The sequence below is a fragment of the Saccopteryx leptura genome, chromosome 6 (genome assembly GCF_036850995.1).
Source record: "Saccopteryx leptura isolate mSacLep1 chromosome 6, mSacLep1_pri_phased_curated, whole genome shotgun sequence".
In the NCBI taxonomy this organism is placed as follows: Eukaryota; Metazoa; Chordata; class Mammalia; order Chiroptera; family Emballonuridae; genus Saccopteryx; species Saccopteryx leptura.
Genome location: NC_089508.1, coordinates 115855214 through 115882764, shown reverse-complemented (window position 1 = coordinate 115882764; position 27551 = coordinate 115855214). Strand labels below are relative to the sequence as shown.

The window sequence follows — 27551 nt, the reverse complement described above, 5'->3', positions numbered from 1 at the left end:
ATACTACAAGGCCATTGTACTCAAAACAGCCTGGTACTGGCATAAGAACAGGCATATAGATCAATGGAACAGAACAGAGAACCCAGAAATAAACCCACAGCTCTATGGACAACTGATATTTGACAAAGGAGGTAAGAGCATACAATGGAGTAAAGACAGCCTCTTTAATAAATGGTGTTGGGAAAATTGGACAGCTACCTGCAAAAAAATGAAACTAGACCACCAACTTACACCACTTACAAAAATAAACTCAAAATAGATAAAAGACTTAAATTTAAGCCATGAAACCATAAGTATCTTAGAAGAAAACATAGGCAATAAGCTCTCCGACATCTATTGCAGCAATATATTTGCCGATTTATCTCCAGGGGCAAGTGAAATAAAAGGATAAACAAATGGGACTATATCAAACTAAAAAGCTTCTGTATAGCTAAAGACAATAAGAACAGAATAAAAAGACAAACTACACAATAGGAGAATATATTTGACAATACGTCTGATAAGGGGTTAGTAACAAAATTTATAAAGAACTTGTAAAACTCAATAACAGGAAGACAAACAATCCAATCAAAATATGGGCGAAAGAAATGAACAGACACTTCTCCAAAGAGGACATACAGATGGCCAATAGGCATATGCAAAAATGCTCAACATCACTAATCATTAGAGAAATGCAAATTAAAACCACAATGAGATATCACCTCAAGCCTGTTAGAATGACGCTCATTAACAAAACAACACAGAATAAGTGCTGGCGAGGATGTGGAGAAAAGGGAACCCTCCTTCCTGCAATGCTGGTGGGAATGCAGACTGGTGTAGCCACTGTGGAAAACAGTATGGAGATTCCTCAAGAAATTAAAAATCGAACTGCCTTTTGACCCAGCTATCTCACTTTTAGGAATATACCCCAAGAACACCATAGCACTGTTTCAAAAGAAGAAATGCACCCCCATGTTTATGGCAGCATTGTTCACAATAGCGAAGATCTGGAACCAGCCCAAGTGTCCGTCAGAGAACGAGTAGATTAAAAAGCTTTGGTACATAGATACTATGGAATACTACTCAGCCATAAGAAATGATGACATTGGATCATTTACAACAACATGGGTGGACCTTGATAACATTATACTGAGCAAAATAAGTAAATCAGAAAAAACTAAGAACTGTATGATTCCATACAGAGGAGGGACATAAAAATGAGACTCAGAGACATGGACAAGAGTGTGGGGGTTACAGGGTGGGGGGGAGATTGAGAGGATCAGAGGAGGGGAGGGGCACAAAGAAAACCAGTTAGAAGGTGACGGAAGACAATTGGACTTTGGGTGATGGGAATGCAGCATAATCAAATGTCAAAATAACCTACAGATGTTTTCTCTGAACATATGTACCCTGATTTATCAATGTCATCTCATTAAAATTAATTTAAAAAATTATTAATTGGCAAAAAAACAATTGTAAACTATAACTGTAACTTGTTTCAAATTATAAATTACAGCTATATTTGGTGACTATATTTGGTTCTCGGCTATTTTCCCAATAAGTGGCTAAAAATAACTCAAAGAAGCAATCATTTCTAATCTTAAAAACCTAACTTTTGTCAGTTTGACACTGTTTAATGTATCTCAGTAACAACCTTGTGCAGAAGATAGGGCAAGTAACATGGAAGACAGGAAGAGTAGTAAATATAAGTATGAATTTTAAAGCCAGAGAGATTTGGGTTTACATCTACATTTGACCACTTAATAGCTGTATGACTTTGGGGAAATAACGTACTCTAAACTTGGACTTCCTCATTTGTAAAATTTATTGTGGATCAAATGGTTTGGAGAAACAAAACTAATGGAGAAGAATATAAAATACAGAAATTGGTCATTTAACACATGTAAATAAATATAGGTTATAATCATGGCAGCATCCTAAAATCAGTGAGGAAAAGAGGAACTTTTAAATAAACATGTAGGGATAACTGAATAGCCATATAAAAATAGACAAAACTCAACCCCTTCTACATCAGGGTAAATTTCTAACAGACCATAGGTATAAATGTAAAAATAAATCATGTAAGTGTTAGAATAAAATGGGTGAAATCCTCCATAACATGAGATTAGGGAGCAGTTTTCTAACTATGTGAAAAGATAGATCAAGTTCATTACATTAAAAAACTTTGAAGAGCTAAACATATCATAAGCAAAGGAAAAATATAAATGAGATTGAGAAAAATATTTGCAAAACATATATAAAATATCTATCAATAATATATAAAACATTTCTAAAATACTCTAGTCCTGTAGAAATGAATAAAATGGTTTAAAAATGCAAATGGTTCTTAGCTATATGAAAACTTTACCTAATAAAGTAAATTAAAACTTATAGAGTTAATTCCCTCTTGACCATATACTTGTTGGTGAGGCTGTGACAAACACTCTAACACATTTCCATGGGAATGTTAAACAATATGAAATCTCTGGAGATAAACCTGGTAAATCTAACAAAATTAATTTACATTACCCTTGGACCCAACAATCCTATTTCTAGAACTTTATCTAAATAATACACTGGCAAAAAATATATAAAAACAAAACATGGCCTGACTAGGCTGTGGCACAGTGAATAGAGAGCATCGGTCTGGGATGCTGAAGACCTAGGTTCAAAACCCCAAGGTCGCATGCATGAGCACAGGCTCATCCGGCTTGAGCGTGGTGAGAATGGGGTCACTGGCTTGAGTGTGGAATCATAGACTGCCGTGATCCGCGCAACGAGTCTATTTCAGGGTCTCGAGCGGGAAATGGTATGAAATTGAATTAAAGATAGACAGAGACTTAAAGATATACTATACAGGATAGGTTCGGAAGGACGCCACAGTTCATTGCCCACAGTCACTACTAGTCCGAGCTGCAAAAACATGGCTGCCCCCAGAAAACATCCGTCTTTATTTTCTGGGTAACGTGGGCCATTAGCAATTCAATTTAGCTTCTAAGGCAACTCAAAGACAACCCCCACCATACTAGTTAATCTAATTTTACACCAAAAAGAAACTAGCTTCCAGTCTCTTTCCGGGAACATGGGCAGGCAGAACCGAGTACTGAAGCACAGCCCTTTGTTAACTTAATTAGGCAGGTGAGGTGGGGGGTTGGGCCCAACACCTCTGTTCCCTACATATCCAAACTGCAAAATACCCTGTTGGTTTATTTTTCGTTCCCCAACAATGGACATGACCCCATGGTCACTGGCATGAGCCCAAAGATCGCTGGGTTGGACCCAAGGTCGCTGGCTTGAGCAAGGGGTCACTCGCTCTGCTGGAGCCCTCCACGTCCAGGCACATATGAGAAAGCAATCAATGAATAACTTACGTGACTCAATGAGAGATGCTTCTTATCTTTCTCCCTTCCTGTCTGTCTGCCCCTCTCACTCTCTCCCTCTCCCTCTAAAAAATAAAATAAAAAAGACAAATACAGTCATCCCTCACTTTTCGTGGTCTCACTGTATCACAGATTTAAAAAACGTATATATCTAATTTTGTATCACGGGTTTTTCAGTATATCGCGGAATTTTGCGGTAGATAGGCATTTTTATATATTTAATTATTTTAGCAATGAAATAAGCAAAATAAGTGTGGGAAAGGTTAGTAAGTGTGGGAAAGGTTTATAAGAGTGAGGGGAGGGTTAAAAAATATATAAATAATAAAATAGATATAAGGCGGCTACTTTGCAGATTTTTGGCTATTGCGGGGTGGTGGGGAAGGTTCTGGAACTTAACCTTCATTATAGACAAGGGACCACTGTACATAAAGCTAATAATTATAGGTCTATTTGTAAAGGCAAGAGAATATTGATAGATATGTGTATTCCAAACTGCCCTCTTGATGTTCCACTTATCTGTCAGACCTCATCCTTACTGGACTATCGTCTCTGAGACAGAGGAACTCCAAAAAGCTGACAAGCCGCCCCAAGGAGGGGCTCTGGACATACAAGGACTTTTGATTCAACACCCACATGCTCGAATTCTTCTTGACCCCATATAATTTGTCCCCCAGCTTGTACTGGTGCACTTCTCCCAGAGGAGTGCCCTGGCAGGTCTTTCTCCTCTAATAAAGCCTGCACACCTGGTGATTGAGTGCCGTCTCATTCTTACATCCGGTGCTGAAACCCAGGACAGGGTACTAACTGCCTGGACGATCGCTCTTTGCTGTCCAAACTTACAACCAGGAAAGCAATGGGCAGCAGCAGCTCATCCCGGGCTTACTCCCTGATTCTGTTTGGACGTGTAATTGTAGGTCGATTGGCCAGCAGTCTAAGCCTGTCCTGAACCCCTGCCGGACCAGAAGGTAAGGAGTTTCTCCCTTCCCCTTCCCCGGTTGGCCTCTAAATTTCTCTCTAAAAACACCCCTTCCTGGTCAGACGGTTTTCTCTGACACGCCTCACGTTTTGAGGGATTTGACTTTCAGTCTCAGTGGACTGCACGGAAGACTGGGCGCCTAGCCAAACCTCTCCACTCTCTCGGACTTCTCCATCCTCGGACCTCCCTGACAGGTGGTGACTACCTACATCAGGGATGACTCCCCCACATGGAGATTCTCTCTTCTTGGGGCAGTGACAAAAAGGCAGGGATGCCCCTCTTGCTCACCTGTCTCCAAGGCTCTTCAGAGTCTAAGCCTTCTGACCAGACCCCTCTAGGATGTCTCATAAAAAACGTCATCAAACTGGTCTCTCAGACCTCAAACCGAAGAAATTAATCTTCTGTAACATGGCATGGCCTTAGTACAGACTAGACAATGACTCCCATTGGCCTGAAAACGGGACATTCGATTACAATATTCTAAGAGATCTTGACAATTTCTGCCACCGGACGGGGAGGGCATCAGAAATTCCTTACATGCAGGCTTTCTTCTCCCTTCTCTCCTGTCCTTAATTTCTGTGCCTTCTGTTCTACATGCAGGCCGTCTTTGGCCAAAGAAACCTCACCTAAAACTTCCGCTCCAAATCTTTCCTTCTCCACAGACTCCCAACTCTCTCCTTCTCCTGCCTGACCCCTGAGGGCGCCCCTCTCTCAGGACCCCTCTCTGGTCTCTTTGCAAATTTTTTCCACTCGTATGTCCCCTCCAGAAAGGCCTCTCCCTTCGCAGAAACCTGTTTTCTCATTCACCTGCAATACCACACTCTCTCTTTCTCCACCCCTGCTGGTCAGGGGCCCCTCCCTTCTCCACTGTGTTCTTAAACCCCTCCTCCCTCCTTAGAGATAGAGAGCTCTGTCCCTTTTTCTTCTTTAACCCATTCGCCCACCCCACCGGCTTCGGCTGTCTTTTTTTCTTCTTTGACCCATTCTTCCCCGTCCTCAGAGACTGACTGTGCCTTCCAATACCCCCCCCCCCCGTCCTCTCCCTTCTCCTCAGAGCTCTAAATCTTTTTGACTCCTGACCACATGATGCCACACCAGTACTTTAATCTCCTCCTCCTCCTCCTGCAGATTCTGACCCTCCTTCTTATCCATCCAGCTATTCACACTGTCCATCCGTCTGCTTTCTCTCTTCCTCCCCTCTATGCTGGCAACTTTCTGCCATCTCGAAAAACTTAAAAAGCAGAATTGTATATTAAGCTATGTGAGTAAGTTATCCATCTTGTCTCTTTGTTTGTCAGAAAATATCTCTAGTATAATTTTAATTGAAACAAGTAAACTATGCTCATTTAAATTCCTTAAATCATAATGTGTATCTGAAGTCTTTGTTTAATGTGTAACTATGTCTGTTTCTAAGGCCCTAAACCAATAATTACCCACCTCTTAAATCAAGGCTTACTCATCCCCACCACGGACTCTCCCTGCAATACCCCATCCTTCCTGTTTGAAAACCTTCAGGGGCTTATCGCCTCGTACAAGCCTTACGCCTAATCAATGAGGCAGTAATTCCCCTCCATCCAGTAGTTCCTAATCTCTACAAGTTACTGTCACACATTCCCTCAAACACCACTCCCTTCACAATCCTAAACCTCAAGAATACCTTCTTTACCATTCCTCTACACCCTGACTCTTAATTTCTGTTTGCATTCACCTGGACTGACCTGGACACTAATACAGCCCAGCAATTTACATAGACTGTCTTACCCCAGGTGATCAAAAGCAGCCCACACCTGTTTGGGCAGGCACTAGTTCAGGATTTAGCAGCATGCAATTTCAAAACTAGTGCTCTCTTACAATATGTAAATAACCTACTCCTCTGCAGCCCCTCCCTGCCTGCCTCAAGGAGACACAGCACCACCCTTCTTAACTTCCTCACCATGAAGGGATATCCTGTCTTCTCTGCTAAGGCTCAACTTTATTCTCAGTCCGTAGTCTGTCTAGGCATCGCCTTAACTCCAACACCTGAAGTCTCACCCTAGATCGAACTCAGACCCTCCGCAATATCCAACCACCTAACACGGCAGATCACATCTTTTCTTTCCTTGGTCTAAATTGGAAATGGATTCCCAATTTTGCTCTCTTAGTCAACCCGCTCAGTGAAATCTTCTGAGCATGGCTTTTAAGGTCTATAATGGCCAAGGAAGTAACAAAAAAGGCAAATAAGGCCCAAAAGAAGTCAGGAAATACCAGCTTTTGGCATACGCTCTTAAAGACTCCAGCGCCCTAAAGGGCTTCATAGAATTCTATCAGGGCCCTGCTCCAGAGTGGAAAGAAAGGTCATTAAACTGAAGGCTTCTCAGCCCCACTGGTTTACACGTCTGTGCTGTGGAAAGAGGGACACGAGAAGGTAAGCTCCCCCTTGCTCCATGGAGGGTGGGTTCAGTCTCCTCTAGCCCTGCTCCAGCTACCTGTGACCTGACCTTGCCCAGAATGCTGGGAATTGCCACTGAAGGCCCAAGGACATCGTTCACGAGCCTAAGGTATTTCTTCCAAATAGCAGATAAGCTAATCTCATTTCTTGTAAACACAAGGGCCATCTACTATGCCTTGCCTAAATATCTGAATTTTATTTATCCCTCGAAGATCTCTACTGTGGGTATTGACAGTCTGATTTTGTTACTTTATTTAATGTATAATATCTCCTTTATTCCTTGTCTCAATGCCCCATGTATATTGTAGGCTAGGACTGGCTGCTAATTCCAGCTAGAAGCAGCAGCCACTAGGCCTTAAACTCTAACTGCAAAGTGTAGAAATGTAACCACCCTTTCCAAGTACTTGCAGGATTTATAGGTTACTCAGCAAACTGTTCAAAGACTGTCCAAGAGGCACTTTCAGCATTACATCACCCAAGGACTGACTTTCCCATGAACAGGTCCACACACTGTGATCATGACAACTCCCACTGCTGCTAAAATACAGTCTGTCCATAAAGTCATGGTGCACTTTTGACAGGTCACAGGAAAGCAACAAAAGATGATAGAAACGTGAAATCTGCACCAAATAAAAGAAAAACTCTCCCAGGTTCATACCTATTCAGTGCAGTTCGATGTGGGCTCACACACAGATTTTTTAGGGCTCCTTAGGTAGCTATCCCATATAGCCTCTACAGACTCGTCACTGACTGATGGCCTACCAGAACGGGGTTTCTCCACCAAACTGCCGGTTCCCTTCAACTGCTTATCCCACTGAGTAATGTTATTCTTATGTGGTGGCGCTTCATTATAAACGCGCCGATATTCACGTTGCACTTTGGTCACAGATTCGAATTTAGCGAGCTACAGAACACCCTGAACTTTCCTCTGTACCATCCACATCTCGACTGGCATGGCTGTGGGTTGCTCCGCCGTATACATGGTGTTACGTCATCATCTGCGCATGCACACATGCTGCCACATCATCCTACAGAAACTGGGAGGGTTATCCTTTTTTGGTGCAGATTTCACATTTCTATTGTCTTTTGTTGCTTTCCTGTGACCGGTCAAAAGTGCACCATGACTTTACGGACACAATGTAGAAAAACGGCGTGCTTTACTCCAACCACAAACCTAAAGCTGGTTGGTCTACGTATGGCAAATATATGAAAAAACTAAGGACTCTTTTAATCAGGCTTTGGGAAAAGGGAAACTAGGATAAAAAGAAAGTCAGCTTGATTATCACTAGAGGTTGAAGATTTTTAAATCAAGAGTTCTGACTAGAAAAGAATTGTATGGTTTTGATAATAGAAGGTACAGGGTATGGAAATACTTTTGAAAGAAAAAGGAAAAGCAAGTTGTTTAGAAGGCCAGTTATTTCTGGATAAGAAAGTGCATGAAAGCTGAAGGTTTATGTAAGTTGTAGGAGGTTTGTACAGAAAAAAAGAATTTGTACAGTCAGAAAACTGGTTTTCAAAGAATGTTTAATTAGTCACCCTAGCTAACAATCATCCACTCTCCCCACTTAATGGGATGACTCTTTCCTGTACCCTGACCATCTGGAGCTCAGAAACAGAGAAACAAAACCGACTCCTTGTCATTCTATTCTCTATTCACCTCTCATCCTGTATCAACCAATCAAGGGCTTTCTATTTGTATGGGACCAACACCTATATGTGTCTCCCTACTAATTGGACAAAAATATGTACCCTAGTCTATCTCACCTCAAATATCAACCTAATCCCACCTCATGAGCCTCTTTCAATTCCTAGTACACTACCCATCGATCTAAAGACCAAACAAGCTATACCAGTAATCCCTCTTCTTGTTGCTTTAGAAATCTCTACAAAAGTAGGTCTAGGGGCAGGGGGACTGGCTACTGCCCTGTCTTACTCTCTCTCTCTCTCTCTGAAGCCTAGCGAATTCATAAACATGGAATCAGTGGTTTCACACAAACTGGGTGTCCTGACTATTGCCTTTCATTGGCCCACTCACTCTCCTATTTATTTTTCTAACTTTTGGACCCTGCCTCTTACGTTTGTTCACTAGTTTCTTACAGAACCACATGCAGACCTTCGTCAATCAGAAAATTGGAAAAATCTACCTAACCCTACACACACACCCTGAAACCTGCCCTCGCGAAACAGAAAAATCTGAAACCCTGCATCAGCAAACCTCCTAAATCCTATCTTTCAACCCCTACAGGTCCCCTAACCCTAAAGCTCTCCCGTATCCTTGAAGAACTAGGAGAATGAATAGCATCCACCTCTTAATGCTTCTCAGTCTTTTTATCCTTCACATAGTAAGGGGACAAGATTGCTGGGTCTTCTTGTCTGAAGAAGAGCCTACAAACGAACATGAAACATTTCTTTTAGCTCAAGCTAACTGCTCTCTCCAGGGCTGCCAGGAAAAAATATCTCTAACTTTACCATGGAAGAACTTTCACCCCCAGCTATATAACCCTCCTTATCTCTGCATTCCTGATCTCCAAACACTTGCCCCCTTCTTTATTAAGTTCCTACAGGCTCGGATGAGAGAAATCTCTAGGATTACCTACAATCAAATGCTCCTACACTCCTATTCCCCAATACCCCAAGGAGAACTTCACAAGGGAAATATCAAATAGGTAGGGATGACAGCAGGAAGAAGCTGCCCCTCAGCCCGAGAAGCTCCCTCCTGAATGTTCTCCAAACCCCCTTCTTTTTAAACCACACATATTCAGTCCTTCTAAAACTTACACCAACAGGTTCCCTGTCTCTAAAAATCTCCACATGTCCTCCCATTCGAGAGGAACCAGACCAGCATGTCTTATGAGGCTCAACCAGGAGACCATGTATCACCATGTCACTCTGTCCACTTGGCACTCACAGCAAGCAATTCATAATTATTACCTCGCAAAATTTTTTTACTTCCTCACTCAGGGTTTCGGAGACATCACCTGGTTCAGACCTCACAGCACAGAAATTGATGACCTCCTTAACTGGATGAGGGACTTGGCTTGGCAAGGTTCCCTTCTTGAATTCTCTCCAGAAGAAGCAATAGTTTTCCAATTTTTTCTCCTCTTTCTCCTCATCACCCCTCACCATATATTATAAAATTAATAACTGTCTTTCTTTTATGTGTAACCACAGAGCTGAGAAATGATAGATATGTGTATTTCAAACTGCCCTCTTGTTGTTCCGCTTATCTGTCAGACCTCACCCTTACTAGACTATCGCCCCTGAGACAGAGGAATTCCAAGAAGCTGATAAGCCGCCCCAAGGAGGGGCTCCGGACATACCAGGACTTTTTTTTTTTTTTTTTTTTTCATTTTTCCAAAGCTGGAAACGGGGAGGCAGTCAGACAGACTCTCGCATGCGCCTGACCGGGATCCACCCGGCATGCCCACCAGGGGGCGATGCTTTGCCCCTCTGGGGCGTTGCTCTGTTGCGTCCAAAGCCATTCTAGCGCCTGAGGCAGAGGCCACAGAGCCATCCCCAGCGCCCGGGCCATCTTTGCTCCAATGGAGTCTTGCTGCGGGAGGGGAAGAGAGAGACAGAGAGGAAGGAGAGGGGGAGGGGTGAAGAAGCAAATTGGCGCCTCTCCTGTGTGCCCTGGTCGGGAATCGAACCCGGGACTCCTGCACGCCGGGCCGACGCTCTACCACTGAGCCAACCGGCCAGGGCCCATACCAGGACTTTTGATTCAACACCCACATGCTCGAAATTCTTCTTGACCCCATATAATTTGTCCCCCAGCTTGTACTGGTGCACTTCTCCCAGAGGAGTGCCCCGGCAGGTCTTTCTCCTCTAATAAAGCCTGCATACCTGGTGATCGAGTGCCGTCTAATTCTTACAAATATAATACTTTATGCTTCTTAGTTTCATACTTGAGACACCAAGAACCAACTGACCAAGAATTATAACACAACCCTAATGTTGACCAACAAAAGAATGGGTTAAAAATATGATACATCCACACAATGAAGTACTCTGCAGCTGTGAAAAAGAATGAGGTATCTCTGCATATACAACTCTGCAGGGACCTCCCCAGAGCAGCAAGGAAGAGAAATATGTGTATAGTATGTCACCTTTACCTAAGAAAGGAGAGATTATGAACATACATATCCCTTTTATAAAAAATAAAAAACAGAAGAAAAAAGATAAAAAATATAAATAAAATGGCAACAAATAAATATCTAGCAACAATTGAGTCTACAAAACAAAATAAGTGAACAAGCAGAACAGTAACAGACTCATAGATACAGAGCACATGTTGATGGTTGCCAGATGGGGGAAGGGGGTGAAAAAGGTGAAGAAATTAAGAAGTCAAATTGGATGTAAGCACAGGGATGTAAAGTATAGCATAGGGAATATAGTCAATAATATTCTAATAATTAGGTATGCTATCAGTTGGACATAAAACTTAAAGGATAATCACTTAGTAAGTTATATAATATCTAATCACTGTATTGTACATCTGAAGCTAATATAATATTACAAGTGAACTGTAAATAAACTGATTTAAAAAAGAAAATATTAAATAATATTAAAATTATTATTTATTAATTGATTTTAAGAGAGGCAAAGGGATGGGGGAGACAGACAAAGAGAAAGAGAGAGCACAAGGCATTCATTTGTTGTTCTACTTAATTGTACACTGGTCGCTTCCCATATGTGCTCTGACTGGGGACTGAACTTACAACCTTGGTGTTTCAGGTTGATGCTCCAACTCAGTGGTCAGCAAACTCAGTCAACAGAGCCAAATATCAACAGTACAGGGATTGAAATTTCTTTTGAGAGTCAAATTTTTTAAACTCAAACTATATAGGTAGGTACATTCCTTATCAAGTTAGCGCCCACACGTGGTATTTTGTGGAAGAGCCACACACAAGGGGCCAAAGAGTCGCCTGTGGCTCGCGAGCCGCAGTTTGCCAACCAGGGAAAAGGCCAGGGCCTAAATAATATATTTTTTTAAAAGGTTACCTTTAGGAGGGAGCAAACAGAGCGAGGCAGATAGAGAAGCTAAACATCTTTGAATATACCATTTTATAGATTTAATCAGGAAAGTATTTTACATAATTACAAAGCAACAGCCTGACCAGGTGGTGGTGCAGAGCATTGGACTGGGATGCGGAAGGACCCAGGTTTGAAACCCCGAGGTCGCCAGCTTGAGCGCAGGTTCATCTGGTTTGAGCAAAAGCTCACCAGCTTGAATCCAAGGTTGCTGGCTCGAGCAAGGGTTTACTCGGTCTGCTGTAACCCCAAGGTCAAGGCACATATGAGAAAGCAATCAATGAACTAAGGTGTCGCAATGAAAAACTAATGATTGATGCTTCTCATCTCTCCGTTCCTGTCTGTCTGCCCCGTCTATCCCTCTCTCTGACTCTCTGTCTCTGTAAAAAAAAATAAAAATAAATTTTTTATTAAAAAAAATTACAAAGCAACATTAAATCTTAAAAACATAATCCACAAGAAATATGGAACCCTGGCTGGTTGGCTCAGCGGTAGAGCGTCGGCCTAGTGTGCAGAGGACCTGGGTTCGATTCCCAGCCAGGGCACACAGGAGAAGCGCCCATTTGCTTCTCCACCCCTCCGCGGCGCTTTCCTCTCTGTCTCTCTCTTCCCCTCCCGCAGCCGAGGCTCCATTGGAGCAAAGATGGCCCGGGCGCTGGGGATGGCTCTGTGGCCTCTGCCTCAGGCGCTAGAGTGGCTCTGGTCGCAACATGGCGACGCCCAGGATGGGCAGAGCATCGCCCCCTGGTGGGCAGAGCGTTGCCCCATGGTGGGCGTGCCGGGTGGATCCCGGTCGGGCGCATGCGGGAGTCTGTCTGACTGTCTCTCCCTGTTTCCAGCTTCAGAAAAATGAAAAAAAAAAAAAAAAAAAAAGAAATATGAAAATAAAAGGAAGCAAAGGACCCAATGTTTATCTAGTTAGTGCAGTGGTTCTCAAACTTTTTGAAGTCAGGGCGCATTTAAAATCCTAAAAATAGCCTGACCAGAGAGTGGCACAGTGGATAGAGCGTCGGACTGGGACGCGGAGGACCCAGGTTCGAAACCCCAAGGTCGCCAGTTTGAGCACGGGCTCATCTGGTTGGAGCAAGACTCACCAGCTTAAACCTAAGGTCGCTGGCTTGAGCAAGGGGCCACTCAGTCTGCTATAGCCCCCCTGGTCAAGGCACATATGAGAAAGCAATCACTGAGAAACTAAGGTACCACAACAAAGAATTGATGCTTCTCATCTCTTTCCCTTTCTGTCTGTCTGTTCCTCTCTCTGTCTCTGTCACAAAAAAAAAAAAAAAAATCCTACAAATAACTGTAGGTGCACTATATACAAATTTCTGAGAAATATGTTATAAAGAAAAAAATATAAAGTCCAAGCGTGCTTTTATTGTAATTAAATGAAATAAATATGACAAAATGAAATTTATTCTGACATTAAAACAATTTTTGTTACATTTTGAGTTATGCTTTTTAGAATTTGTAAAAAAGGGGTTAAAAAATAAAAAAAACAACAAAAAGTTATCTTTATATATATATAGATACATTCTTAATAAGATTTAGTAAATTCAGCAGGTCCCAATGCGAATGTGTTGTTTTTTCATTCTTGTGTTTATGAGAAACATGAGCTTGATGTGTCCTAGCGATTTCTTCAATGTTTGGGCATATATTTGAAAGGCAAACTCTCATTTCCTCATCAATACATTGAAGAATTCCTCTCTTTTTACTCTTAATTTTGTTGAGGGTAGAAAATCCTAATTCACATAAATAGGATATTGAAAACTGTAGTAAAATGTTCAAAGCTTTTTTAGATATTGCCACATATTCTTCTTTTATAGAAATCCAAAAGGCTTCAAGAGACAATTCCTTATGTTTAATAATCAATCCACCATCAGTGGATATAGCTGCCAGTTCTTCTTCTCCCTTTTTTTTTTTTTTTTCCTGAAGCTGGAAACGGGGAGAGACAGTCAGACAGACTCCCGCATGCGCCCGACCGGGATCCACCCAGCACGCCCACCAGGGGCGACGCTCTGCCCACCAGGGGGCGATGCTCTGCCCCTCCGGGGCTCGCTCTGCCGTGACCAGAGCCACTCTAGCGCCTGGGGCAGAGGCCAAGGAGCCATCCCCAGCGCCCGAGCCATCTTTGCTCCAATGGAGCCTTGGCTGCGGGAGGGGAAGAGAGAGACAGAGAGGAAGGAGGGGGTGGGGGTGGAGAAGCAAATGGGCGCTTCTCCTATGTGCCCTGGCCGGGAATCGAACCCGGGTCCCCCGCACGCCAGGCCGACGCTCTACCGCTGAGCCAACCGGCCAGGGCCAGTTCTTCTTCTCTTAATGTTAAACCAAAATCACTTGAAGCTTCCATGAATAGGTTTCTAATCCAATCGTATTGTTCAGTGTTAAGTGATGGAAAATGCTATAAATTAAATTCTGCCCATCAGCCTTCAAGTACTATTTTATTTACACTTAACTTTTGCTCACTTCCAGAATCCAATTCTTCAATATCATGCTTTTTGAGAAATCTATTCAATTTGTTTGGGTGTATTTATCTAAAAATAATATAATGTGTTAATAATAAATATAATAATGATGTGTTAACAAAAAGAGCGGTACTTCCGTAATGAAATGGTATGAGTAACTATATTTATTTTTATATCTGGGCACACGCCATGAACCAATGCAGCTAGTAATTCCAGGTCCCGAGTGGGAACAGTGTGGAATTAAGAAAATATGCAGCATTAAAAAAATACAGGGTCAGGAAGGTCCTGTAATTGCTGCTGGCAAGAACAAAGTGCACCCAAAAACCACATCTTGCTTTATTTATAGGGCGAAGTGAGGCCATTAGCAAATCTTAATTTTACACCAAACAAAGGATAGAAGAAATTTGCCTCCAGTCTTTCTGGGGAACATGGGGGTAGTGTAAACAATCCAGCACCACAGCTTAACAGCCTTTTGCAACCTAATCAGGCAAGTGAGGTGGGGGGTTAGGCAGACTGTCAGCTTAGAGCCAATTCCCCACACCTCTGTCCCCCAAAAATCTAAACTCCAAAAACCCTGTTGGATTTTTGGTCCCCAACAGGTCCATATTTCTCTGGAATACCATAGGGCGCACCTGGAAATCTTCTAGGGCACACCAGTGTGCCCTGGCGCACACTTTGAGAACCACTGAGTTACTGAATTAACGATAGCATTCCAAGTAACCTTAAAATAATAATTTAATATACCATCCCTAGTGGGATATAGCTCCGCTCACCAAAATCTTAAACTCTTTTTGGTAATCACATTATTGGTGAAAGTGTTGTTTGCATTATGAAATTATTACATGTGCATTGCCGTAAATGCATAATAATGGGAAATTCCTAATTCTATCATCCCTAGGGTCACTGTAACCTGGAATTCTCAGTATGAGAGTAAAAAGATAAAGATGTAGGACTGAGACATTAAGTATAAGCCTTGTAGTCTGATTTTGAATAAAATAATATACAGAATAAATAGAGAAACATTATTTATAAATGCTAATAATCTACATATATAACGAAGTAAATAAGAGATATAAAAATGTATAAAATTTACATAATATTATTAAAAGAAAATTAAATTATATCATCTAGCTGTCTACTGAAAAGGGCTGGAAACTCTGACCAACCCAGTAGCAAAGAGCAGTTCTTGCATTAAAATATGGCCCCGAAATATTGTTTCCCTCCAAGAGAACAGAACTCTGATTTTAGGCCCGGGGCAGAAAAATGCCAAGACAAATTTGGAATCTTTACATACTAAGTAGCAAGAAAGCTATCAATGACTGAGGTCATTAAAAAAAAAATTAGGAGTTAAAGTGAATAAGCTCTCACTAGCCAGAGATGGAACAAACTGATCGCCAATAATCATAACTGCAATCGATTAAAACACATCGGATATACTTAAATCCATGAGTTCATAATGATAAAATTATACTAGTTTTTTTTAAAAGTCCTAATTGATCACCACTGGAAAATGCTGCTAAGCCAACTCATTATGGAAATCTAGGAACCAAAAGGAAAGAATCAAACATTTTTATGTTTCTTATACTGAGGGTACCACTGGGTTACCAGCAGCTGAGGGGAGGATTCTCTTTATAAAAGTACTCCAGTTAGTAAATAAAGAAGAAATGACAGAATACCAACATTTGGCAATCTTAATGAATTAATGGAAGCAGGCACTGATTATGAAGTACTGCTATCATCACTAAAAGAGAGACATCAGGCTTTCTCATGAAAGACTAGAATGCCACCTATGATATTCCTGCAACCCACCCTCCACATACCAAAATCAAACATGTAGTAAACAATATAGCTCCACCTCGAACTTACAAGAAATACAGAAAACATACAAACAGAAGGATGCAATAACCAAAAATATCCTGACTGAGAAATCTTATGGAATAGCTTGTGCATGCTTCAATAATAAACTAAAAGAAAAATAAAATTTAAAAAAAATTAAAAGATTAAAATAAACTTAAAAGAAACATCAATCAAATACAACATACAGGTACGTGCACATACATGAGTATATACATATACACACACAAGGAAACAGCTAAAAATTGGACATTGACTAAATTATTGATTATCTTAAGTAATCATTGTTATATTTTATTGCTGAACAGTGATACTGTAGTTACGTTTTTAGAAGTTTTATCTTTTATACATACAAATCCATACTGAAATATCTGTAGAAAAAATAATATAACCTGAGAGATTTGCTTCAAACTAATACAGGATGAAGGAATGGATAGAAAAAGAATGATGTCATGAGTTGATAACTGTTGAAACTAGGTGACAGGCACATGAGGGCTCATCATATTATTCTACTCCACTTTTGCATGTTTTTGAAAATTTATGCATGAAAAAAATATATAAGGTACTAGTGGCATAAGACAAATGAAGAATCTGAAGTTCAGAGAATTTAAATGAATCCATAAGGTCACACAATCAAGAGATATTACTGGGAATATAATTTTTTTAAGTACTAGAACAATTTTCTCTACACATTACATTTAAAAAAAAATCTCAATGCTGAAAATTGCCGGTCTGATCCCCAATCAGGACACATATAGGAACAGATCTATGTTTCTCTCTCTCTCTCTCTCTCTCTCTCTCTCTCCCTTCTTCTCTTGCTAAAAATCAGTAATAAAAAAAGTTTTAAAAAAATTTACTGAATCTATTTATAATTGTTGCTACTCCTGACAAAACTAATTTACTCTACAAAGAGCATGTAGAATGACTTTGTCATAATGTATTAAGCTTTTCACATATATTAACTCCTTTCAGCCTAAGAGTAACACCATGAGATAGGCACTGTTGTTGTTATTCCCATTTTACAGATGAATAAATCTGAGGCATGAAGAAATTAAGCCCAAAGGAAGATTTAAAATTTGATACCCTGTCGCCACAGTTCTTATACACTGACTCACTTATAAGCTCATCATTTCTTATTCTTCAAGTTTTTAATTCAAACAAGAAACAAAAAAAGGTACAAAGCAGAAACACAAAAAAGACAGATCATATACCTATACAGATATATGATATAAACAAACACTATGTACATCAGATACAAAAACACATAAAAGATTTACAATGAAGGAGGGATCCATGGAACATTCATCTCTTTTTGTTATTTATATCACAGAAGGACTGATTCTTTTTCTACCACATTCCTGCCATATTCATTTTGTTTTTAATTTTGGTATCATAAAACAAAGATTGAGGAGTATCCTAATCCAGGTAACTGGATTAGTCAATATTGAATAAATGACATTCATTTGAAAACTTTTACAAAAGGTGATAGCATTGTACTTCACTTTTAATCACATTCTTGTTTACATCAACATTCACAATATAAAGACAATGCTCGATAAGAGTTCAACTTTCCAGAGTCTACAGCAGGTTCACAATTTTAGGTTTAGAAACAAAGCTAGTAAAGATCAAGCTGTGTGTTTAGTAACTACTTAATTGACACCTCAGCTACAAAACAGTGGTGCTGAAATCAGCTGGGAGCCAATTATCTGCTGCAATGAAAGCAAATAAATGGTGAAGGGAAATGAGGCTTGTTAAAAAAAAAAAGTCCAAACACACATGCACTTTTTTGTAAAGAGTGTAATTTAGAAATTTAAGAGAATATTTTTATCAAATCAGCTGTTTAAATTTTTTCCCATAGTTCAACTCTCCTCACAGAAGAACTCAATTGATGACATAATTTATCAGTGAGTCTACAGCACAAGTTTTCCTTTACTCTGTGACTGACTTTCATTATATGTGAAGGAACAAAAGTGAAATTAGAGCCTGTCATAATATGAATCATTACATCACTGATTCAGGAATAACACAGAAGAAAGCAAGTCCCCAAAGCCACTACTAAAAACTAAAAGTTACATAATTAAGCCATCCACTGAAAAACTGGTTGCAATGGATGTGAAATCCTGATAGCTTACACAAATTAGTGCTTAAAAGGCAACAAAAATTTGGATTTCTGTGTAAAATTAGTTTTGACTCAGTCATAAATGCACAATGGCTTTGAAATATAAACCTAAGTAATTTAAAATATATCACTGACATACATCAAGAGCACCTGTTTAATCCCACATGTGTAAAAATAAACTCATAATTTAACTTTCTTAAAGTTTTGACTCATACAAGGAACTAAAAAAGATTCAGAACAGAAACCCAAAAAGATTAGAACATATATAATCAAATGATATCGTATAAAAGATATGAATGATCAATAATGGAAAAATCTAATTCTATCCTATAGTTTCAACACCTCACCAAAACTTTCCAAAGCTCCAACAAAGTAGCTAAATTAACTAATTTGAATTTTACTTTCTGAGTGGAGATACAGACACCTGCATGTGGCCCTACCAGGTTCCAGCCGGCAACCCTCATCTGGGGCTGGTGCTCTGCTCACCTGGGGCCATGTGGCAACCAAGTTATTTTTAGCACCTGAGGTAAAGGCTCCCTGGGAGCCATCCTCAGTGCCCAGGGTGATGTGTTCGAATCAACTGACCCATGGCTGTGGGAGAGGGAGAGAGAGGGAGAGAAAGGGAGAGAGAAAGAGAGAGAGAGAAAGGGAGAGGGGGGAAGGAGAGAGAGAGAGAGAGACAGAGGAGGGGGGGAGATACAGATGGTCACTTCTCCTGTGTGCCCTGATCTGAATCAAACCCAACTTCCACACACCCAACCGACACTCTACTGCTAAGCCAACAACAGGCCAGGGCCTGAATTTTATTTTCCTTTTCTGTCCAATTGCTTTCCAATGGAAACATCCATAAAATAAGCATTGACCTGGAATGCTGAGGTTGTCAGTTCAAAGCCCTGGGCTTGCTGGGGCCAGGGCACATACAAGAAACAACTATGAGTTGATGCTCCCTGCTCCTGTCCACTCCCTTTCTCTCTATAAAATCAGTATATAAAATCTTAAAAAGAAAAAAATGTGCCATAGTACAAATGCAGAAAATGTGACCAAAAAAATTTGTTGTGAAGATAAATGAATTCATTAAGTACCTAGCACAGTTTATGGCAGATAGCAAACACTCAAGAAATAGTATGCTTATAATAACCTGTTAATATTAATAGCACCTTTCATTTGCATAGTATTTCTTCACAACTTCTTAAAAATTTTTTCATTTATTGACTTTAATGAGAGAGGAAGAGACAGAGATAGAGAGAGAGAGAGAGAGAGAAAGTAAGAAACATCAGTCTGTTCCTGTATATGCCCTGACTAGGGATCAAACCAGGAACCTCTGTGCTTCGTTCGGGACAATGCTTTAACCAACCAAGCTATGTGGCCATGTTTTTTTGTTTGTTTGTTTTAATTTCTATTTATTGATTTTAACGAGAGAGGAAGAGATAGATAAAGAGAGAGAGAGACAGGAAAGACACGATCCAACCAACAACTTCTTAACCTATACTAAATTCTTAATAGTTTACAGAACTCACACTAATTATCATTATTCTTGGATGTCGGTAAAATTTGAGTAGGAATACAGAAAAAACTAAAGTGGTTGATCCAACCACGTAATATCTAGTCACTAATGAAGGAAATAAAGGATGTTTTTAGGGCAATTGTGTTTGCCTTACTTAAATATAGCTCAAAAATTAAGGTATCTATCATTAACACTCCTATAATAATCCATTATTTCAACTAAACTTTTTTAAATTGATATTTTAACTTGTTTTACCTGAATTTGCTATTTTCAATGTATCCTAATTTACCCTCTTTCTACTTTCAGAAGTGTACTATTAATTAAGGTGACCAATTTTTTACAATGAAAATGAGGACAAAAATAAATTGAAGAAAACAATATCGGAAATAAAAGTAACATCTTATTCATTGCAACAATAATACACTATAATATGATAAGTGCAAAATAAAAACATTTATAATATTTTATATTGTAATTATGCTTTCATGGCTATTAATTTTTAATAATAATTGTAAAAAAAAGTACTCATTTAGATACAAATACATCACATCCCACATAATGGATTGACTCTGCATCAATCGAATAAGGACATTTACAGATTGGCCTCTCAATATCAAAAAGGAGGACATGTAGGAGGACCTTTTTGAGGGAGGATGGAACTTACAAAAGGACTGTCCTCCCTAAAGGAGGATGATTGGTCACCTTATATTAATACACCGACGCCCTGGCCGGTTGGCTCAGCGGTAGAGCGTCGGCCTGGCGTGCGAGGGACCTGGGTTCGATTCCCGGCCAGGGCACATAGGAGAAGCACCCATTTGCTTCTCCACCCCCCCCCTCCTTCCTCTCTGTCTCTCTCTTCCCCTCCCGCAGCCAGGGCTCCATTGGAGCAAAGATGGCTCGGCGCTGGGGATGGCTCTTTGGCCTCTGCCCCAGGCGCTAGAGTGGCTCTGGTCGTGGCAGAGCGACGCCCCGGAGGGGCAGAGCATCGCCCCTGGTGGGTGTGCCGGGTGGATCCTGGTCGGGCGCATGCGGGAGTCTGTCTGACTGTCTCTCCCTGTTTCCAGCTTCAGAAAAATACAAAAAAATAAAAAATAAAAAAAATAAAAATACACCGACAGTATATTCCACTATTCTGGAATTTGATTAATGTTTTTTATCCTATCTCTACCTACGGTTTAATATAAAAAGCTTACAATTCCTAGAATTCCTTAAATTCCTAAAAGTCAAAAATAAGATTTTAAAATCTTTGTTAAGAAATACACAGAATATACATTAAATGGATGTGTTTTATCTTCCACGAAATAATCCTAAAAGATAATTAGTAAGATATGAGATGCTGTTAAGATTCCACTTCCTAAATATCCATCATGGGGGCTAAAGTGCATTTTCCAAGTCTTCATCAAAGAAATCAAATATAACAGATAAAAATACATTGCTATCTATAACAGTGATCCTTCTATAAGGCCCTGAGAAAGTAGTAAAAATGAAGATTCATCTTGCTTTGTTCCAAGGAAAAGAACATCATAACTAGTTGATTTAAGTATCCAAGCCCCCTGAGAAGTATTCTCTATAGAGACAAGGGAAAATTCTTAAGCATCTACCATAACTTTGATGATAAATATTATTTAAGACTTTACAAGTTCCATTTCTTTGACTCTATGATTACCACACAACCTCTACTTACTACAGGATTTCCAAGTTCTCAGATACAGGAAAGAGGGACTGGATTTTCAACCTGAATATTCTAAATCCCTGGAAAGAACACTCTTCTATTTCAATATAAACTGGCATTCTAATGTGTACATTCTAATGGGTAAATCATTCTCTTATTTAGATTAGCTTGAATTGGCCTCTTGAAGTCTGAGAATACACGAGTAAAAGTATAATTGGAAATCTGAGATCCAGACATTCCTTTTTTTAATATGTAGACATTTTATTATTTTATTTATTTATTTATTTATTTATTTATTTATTTCTTACAGAGACAGAGAGTGAGTCAGAGAGAGGGATAGACAGGGACAGACAGACAGGAACGGAGAGATGAGAAGCATCAATCAGTTTTTCCTTGCGCATTGCAGCACCTTAGTTGTTCACTGATTGCTTTCTCATATGTGCCTTGACCACGGGCCTTTAGCAGACAGAGTAACCCCTTGCTCGAGCCAGTGACCTTGGGTTCAAGCTGGTGAGCTTTTGCTCAAATCAGATGAGCCCGCGTTCAAGCTGGCGACCTCGGGGTCTCGAACCTGGGTCCTCCGCATTCCAGTCCGACGCTCTATCCACTGGGTCACCGCCTGGTGAGGCCAGACATTCCTTTCTTTTCATTACAACTACTACAACCATCTCTTGGTTTTCTTTCTCTGCCCTTACCTACCATGCTCTTACAAGAAAAAAAATGAGGGGAACAGAAAGTGGTTTTTCTTTGATCTGCTGAAACAAAGCCAAACTAAATTTTGGCAGATTCATTTAACCACCGAAATGGTACTTTTAAAAAACAACCTAGAACTTAAAACCAAAATAAGGATGCATGGTTTACACAAGCCTCATTTACATTTATTCTAGTCCCAAAAGAAAAAAAAGAAAACCATGATATTGAAATTGCACTTTAAGACAACAGCTAGATATTAAACTTAAGTTATTCAGTAACATTATTTATAAAGTAGTTTGGCACATGTGACTCGATTATTCTAAGACCAAAAATGTATTTAAGAGACATCACATGTGGCACAGATCAGGATAGGTACACTTGCATTTGAAGTGCGTTTAAGTTGGAGACTTCCCATGAAAACTGAGACTTTTCCCACAGGGTCATTCAAAAGCAACTGTTACCCCATCAAAAACAAAAGATTCTCTTCCACACTTCAAAGAACTCAGGCTTACACCAGACACTCCATCTCTTCAATTGTGTCCGCTTAAGTTTTCATGTTTTACAAGAAGAAAATGCTCACCAAATTCACAGTTTACCTAAAACAAAGAAATGTCTAGGATCAGCCTTAAATCTATAGGGCAAGATTCTCTTAGGACCGTGATATCGAGAATTTCTACCCCAAATGAAATTTTCCTAGTTTTTCCCGTTTCCAGGAGACTGAAGGCTGCGGAGACAGAGGATCCTGTAGGGAGACTGGGTGGCGGAGGGAGCGGGAGGGGTGCAGGGGTGAACCCCACAGAGCTGCATTAGGAGACTTTGAGAACTTACAAGGCAGAGACGGAGTTTTAGGGAAAGACACTTATCTCCAGGTTAAATGTGTTCAAAGAGAACTTAGAGTGACAGTAGAAAGGGAAAATGACATAAAACGTTGAAGCCTCCACGGTCTGGGGTTAAGCAAAGTAGGAAAAGGGGTATAGGGGGTTGTGTGGGGAGAGTAAGAACTCAAAAGACCAGGATTTGAAAAAAGTACACAAGCTAGGAGCTTGGCCTTGATCTGGACCTTCTGCCCCAGTAAGCGACGGCAGGAGGAAGAAGTGCACTTCCTCGGGGTTGTAGAGAGCAACGCGTTCACAACGCTCACTAATCCTGCACAAGAAGATGTCTCCTCTCTCCCTGCTTGCTCCCGCTTATTTCTGTACGCACCGGCGGTACTCGGGCGGATCTCTGCCAATGCCTGCGCCCGCAGGTGCACAGCAAAAGGAAAATACCTGAGTCCCAAGAATCTTGCCGACAAAGATAGGAGGAGGAGCCGTGGACAACTGGAGCCCGGGCAGGATCCCCTCTCGACTCTAGTCAAACCTCAGTTCTTACGGGTGGGGCAGGGCACTTCCGCCCTGAATCTGGAGACCGTCACTTCCGCCCAATGCTTCCTCCCCCTCAAACCGCACCCCCTGACAGACACAAACACCTCCCCCCGCGCCTTCTCCGCTCTGCATACTTTCGCTTAGTTCCCTACGTCCGCAACATTCTCACTACCTTTTCCAGACTTCTGTCTAGGCTTAACACCAGACATGGACTACATGACCCAGCATTCACCACGGCAGGTCGATTTCCGGGTCAAGAGGTCCGCGCTGGACACATCACCATGGAAGCGATCGGTTTGGTCACGTGGCGCTCTTGATTACGCCCGGAGGTAGCTGTGGGGTCTGGGGCTTCTTCCGGGGCCATTTTGCCGAAGACCTTGGGAATTGGAGACGGCCCGGCAGCTAGCTGAAGCTGTTTCTTTTCCTCCTCTGCAGCTTGGGGCTTGGAGAGGGAACGAGAAGGTTGGGCTTCATCCAGCCTTCAGAGACGATGGTTTTCTCCAGCCTCCGCCGTCTAACGACCCTCCATGGCGGCTGCGCCCTCCGCGCTGCTCCTGCTGCTTTCCCTTCCAGCCCAGTATTCCTGTTGCTCCCAGAGCCGCTGTCGTCCTTCCGCCCCAGTGACTGATGAAAGTCGAGGTGGGGGCACCATGAGAGGCGAGAAAAACTGCTGCCGTGGAGCTTCAGGAGACCACGATTCCTGCCCCCCGACGCCTTCGCCTCTGGCCTCGACCCTCTTGATGCCCGCGGAGGCGATCTCAAATAGTTGCTCTGGGACTGGAGGTAGCTTGTCAGGGGGAGATGAAGAGGAGACAAGGCTCCTTCAACTACTCCGGACCGCGCCGGATCCCTCTGAGGCCTTCCAGGCTTTGCAGGCTCTTTTGCCGCGGCGGGGCGGTCGACTTGGCTTCCCCCGACGGAAGGAAGCGTTGTACCGAGCCCTGGGCCGAGTGCTTGTGGAAGGAGGTAGTGATGAGAAGCGGCTCTGCTTGCAGCTCCTCTCCGACGTCCTTCGGGGTCAGGGGGAGGCAGGCCAATTGGAAGAGGCCTTTAGCTTAGCACTTCTGCCGCAACTGATTGTCTCCTTGCGAGAAGAGAATCCAGCCCTGCGTAAAGATGCCCTGCAGATCCTACACATCTGTCTGAAACGTAGTTCTGGACAGGTGCTGAGAACGCTGATACAGCAAGGACTGGAAAGTACCGATGCCCGGCTTAGAGCTGCCACAGCACTACTGTTCCCTATCTTGCTGACTCCTGAGGATTTGCTGCTCGACCTTGATCTTACCGAGGTGATAATATCCTTAGCTCGAAAGCTTGGCGATCAGGAGATAGAAGAAGAATGTGAGACAGCTTTCTCTGCGCTTCAACAAATTGGGGAGCGACTTGGCCAAGAGAGGTTTCAATCCTATATTTCTCGCCTGCCTTCTGCCCTGAGGAGACACTACAATCGCCGCCTGGAGTCCCAGTTTGGCAGTCAGGTTCCTTATTACTTGGAACTTGAAGACGCTGGATTTCCCGAAGATCCCCTTCCCTGTGCAGCGACCATTTCAAACAGCAATCTCAAATTTGGGATTATTCCTCAGGAGCTGCATTCGAGATTGTTAGATCAGGAGGACTATAAGAGCCGGACTCAGGCTGTTGAGGAACTAAAGCAGGTGATGGGACGGTATAACCCTAGTTCAACCCCTCATTCTAGTCTTGTCAGTTTTATTAGCTTGCTGTATAATTTGTTAGACGATTCGAACTTCAGAGTGGTCTACGGCACACTTCAGGTTCTTCATTTACTAGTTATTCGCCTTGGGGAACAAGTACAACACTTTTTGGGACCAGTTATAGCAGCCTCTGTCAAAGTGCTGGCAGACAACAAGTTGATGATCAAACAAGAATACATGAAAATCTTCCTCAAGCTAATGAAGGAAGTAGGTCCTCAGCAGGTGCTTTGTTTACTCCTGGAACATCTCAAACATAAGCATTCCAGAGTGAGAGAGGAGGTGGTGAACATTTGTATTTGCTCCCTCTTGACTTATCCCAGTGAGGATTTTGACTTACCCAAACTGTCTTTTGATCTTGCCCCGGCTCTTGTAGATAGCAAACGCAGGGTTCGCCAAGCAGCTCTGGAAGCCTTTGCTGTCTTGGCATCATCAATGGGCTCAGGTAAAAACAGCATCCTTTTCAAAGCTGTGGATACTGTTGAACTACAAGATAATGGCGATGGAGTGATGAATGCTGTGCAGGCCAGATTGGCCAGGAAAATCCTCCCAAAGTTAACGGAACAGGGATTTGTGGAGTATGCCATGCTCATGCCTTCGTCTGCCCAGGGTAGGTCAAGCCATTTGGCCCATGGAGCAGATACAGACTGGCTTTTGGCTGGTAACAGGACTCAGAGTGCATACTGTCACTGTGCTGACCACACAAGGGATAGCATGCAAATGTATGGATCTTACAGTCCCACTGTCTGTACCCGAAGGGTATTAAGTGCAGGAAAAGGAAAAAATAAATTACCGTGGGAAAATGAGCATCCTGGAGTCATGGGAGAAAACCAGACCTCCAAGTCCAAGGATGTAGAACAGGTATGCATCTCTAATTTCCTTGTGTTGAAACTAAAAGAATTTAAGATGAAAACATGCCTGTAATGATTTAAGGTTGAGGCTGCTTTAGGGTTATTATGCTTTGTTTTTAAATCAATTTGAAGGCTGATGTGGGTATCTATTATAGTAGTACAGATCACATAGAAATATTTAATACACTTTCTGCTTGATGGGTTTGATTAAATTCTAGGCACAATGTGATATAGATAATATCTAGATTTCAGTTTTGACCTGTCACTTTGGCATATTGCTTCTCTCATTCATACAGCAAACACTAGTTACCTAGTGGGTACCAGATAAAGAGCTAAGTTCTGGGAATGGAAGTGAGACCAGTTCCAAAAAGTCAGACCTGTAAACAGGCAGTTACAAATTTGTTTAGTGCTAAAATAGAAATTTAGAGTCTTGTGGGAAAACTGAAAACAGAAAAAATAAATCCGCTAGAAAAGTCAACAAAGCCTTCTCAGAAGATGTGACATCTGAAGAGAGATTCCCCTCCCTGCCCCCACCCCACCCCAAATTTTTATTTTGAAAATTTCAAATCTACATATAATAGTACAGTGAATATTCCTATATTTCATCTATATTTACCAGTTGTTACCATCTTGCCCTATGTACTCTATATTTGCCAAACCATTTCACTCCTAAATATTTCTGCATATATCTTCTGAGAATGACATTCTCCCTTGTAACCATCACACTATTATCACACCTCAGAATATCAATAGTAATTCAGCAATATCTAATATAAAGCCTGTATTTAAATTTCTTTAGTTGTCCCCAAAATGTGTTTTATACTGTATGTTTAACTTTTCTCATCCAGGATCGAATTAAGGTTTGTGTGTGGTTAATAATCTCTCCTTATCCAGAAAAATATGTCCACCTATTTGTTTGTTTATTCATGACATTGAGTTTTTTGAAGAATCTGGGTAGTGTTTTGTAGAATTTCCCACATTCTTAATTTATCTGATCATTTCCTTATACAGTTTTAGCAGAAACACTATATAGGAGAGATGTTGTGAACCTAACCTTACATCACACCACGAGGCACGTTGTCCCAATATTGGTGATGCTAAATTTGATCGCTTGCTTAAGGTGGTGATAGCTAAAGCACACCATTGTAGAGGTTTATTCTACTTTATAATTAGCATATGATCTGTATGATGATATTTTGAGACCTCGTAAATACCTTAACAACCTTTTACCCGCTGTTCTTAGCATTCCATAATAATCCTTATCTGCATCATTTATTACATTAGGGGCACCCAAAAAGGTAACTCTCTTTAAAAATGTTTAAAAAAAAATTTTTTTAAAGAAAGCCTGACCAGGCGGTGGCACAGTGGATGGAGCGGTGGACTGGGATGCTGAGGAACCAGGTTCGAGACCCCGAGGTTGCTAGCTTGAGCGCGGGCTCATCTGGATTGAGCAGAAGCCCACCAGCTTGAACCCAGGATTGCTGGCTCCAGCAAGGGGTTGCTAGGTCTGCTGAAGGCCCACGGTC

At 41.4% G+C, this 27551-nt stretch overlaps 2 protein-coding genes across 16 annotated transcripts in view; one reads left to right on the top strand and one right to left on the bottom strand.

Moving 5' to 3' along the window:
* The window catches only part of KLHL28 (kelch like family member 28), a 50732-nt gene extending 27093 nt beyond the window's left edge, over window positions 1-23639 (bottom strand). The window contains exon 1 of one of the 7 annotated variants that reach the window (XM_066388499.1): window positions 23370-23639. Coding sequence is in view for 3 of the 7 variants with exons in the window: in XM_066388498.1 (XP_066244595.1) it covers window positions 9695-9889 (195 nt within the window). In the remaining 4 variants the exon portion in view is untranslated. Of the gene's footprint in view, window positions 1-9694; window positions 9898-22613; window positions 22699-23369 lie in introns of those variants that run through there. The other 6 variants (XM_066388500.1, XM_066388496.1, XM_066388497.1 and 3 more) reach the window with 6 other exon arrangements.
* Window positions 23640-23748: 109 nt separating this feature from the next.
* TOGARAM1 (TOG array regulator of axonemal microtubules 1) overlaps window positions 23749-27551 on the top strand; it is a 106528-nt gene continuing 102725 nt past the window's right edge. For 6 of the 9 annotated variants that reach the window (XM_066388129.1, XM_066388128.1, XM_066388126.1 and 3 more), the window contains exon 1: window positions 23749-26035. In XM_066388129.1, coding sequence (XP_066244226.1) covers window positions 23993-26035 — 2043 coding nt within the window. In that variant the 5' untranslated portion in view covers window positions 23749-23992. The remainder of the gene's footprint in view (window positions 26036-27551) is intronic. The other 3 variants (XM_066388130.1, XM_066388127.1, XM_066388132.1) reach the window with 1 other exon arrangement.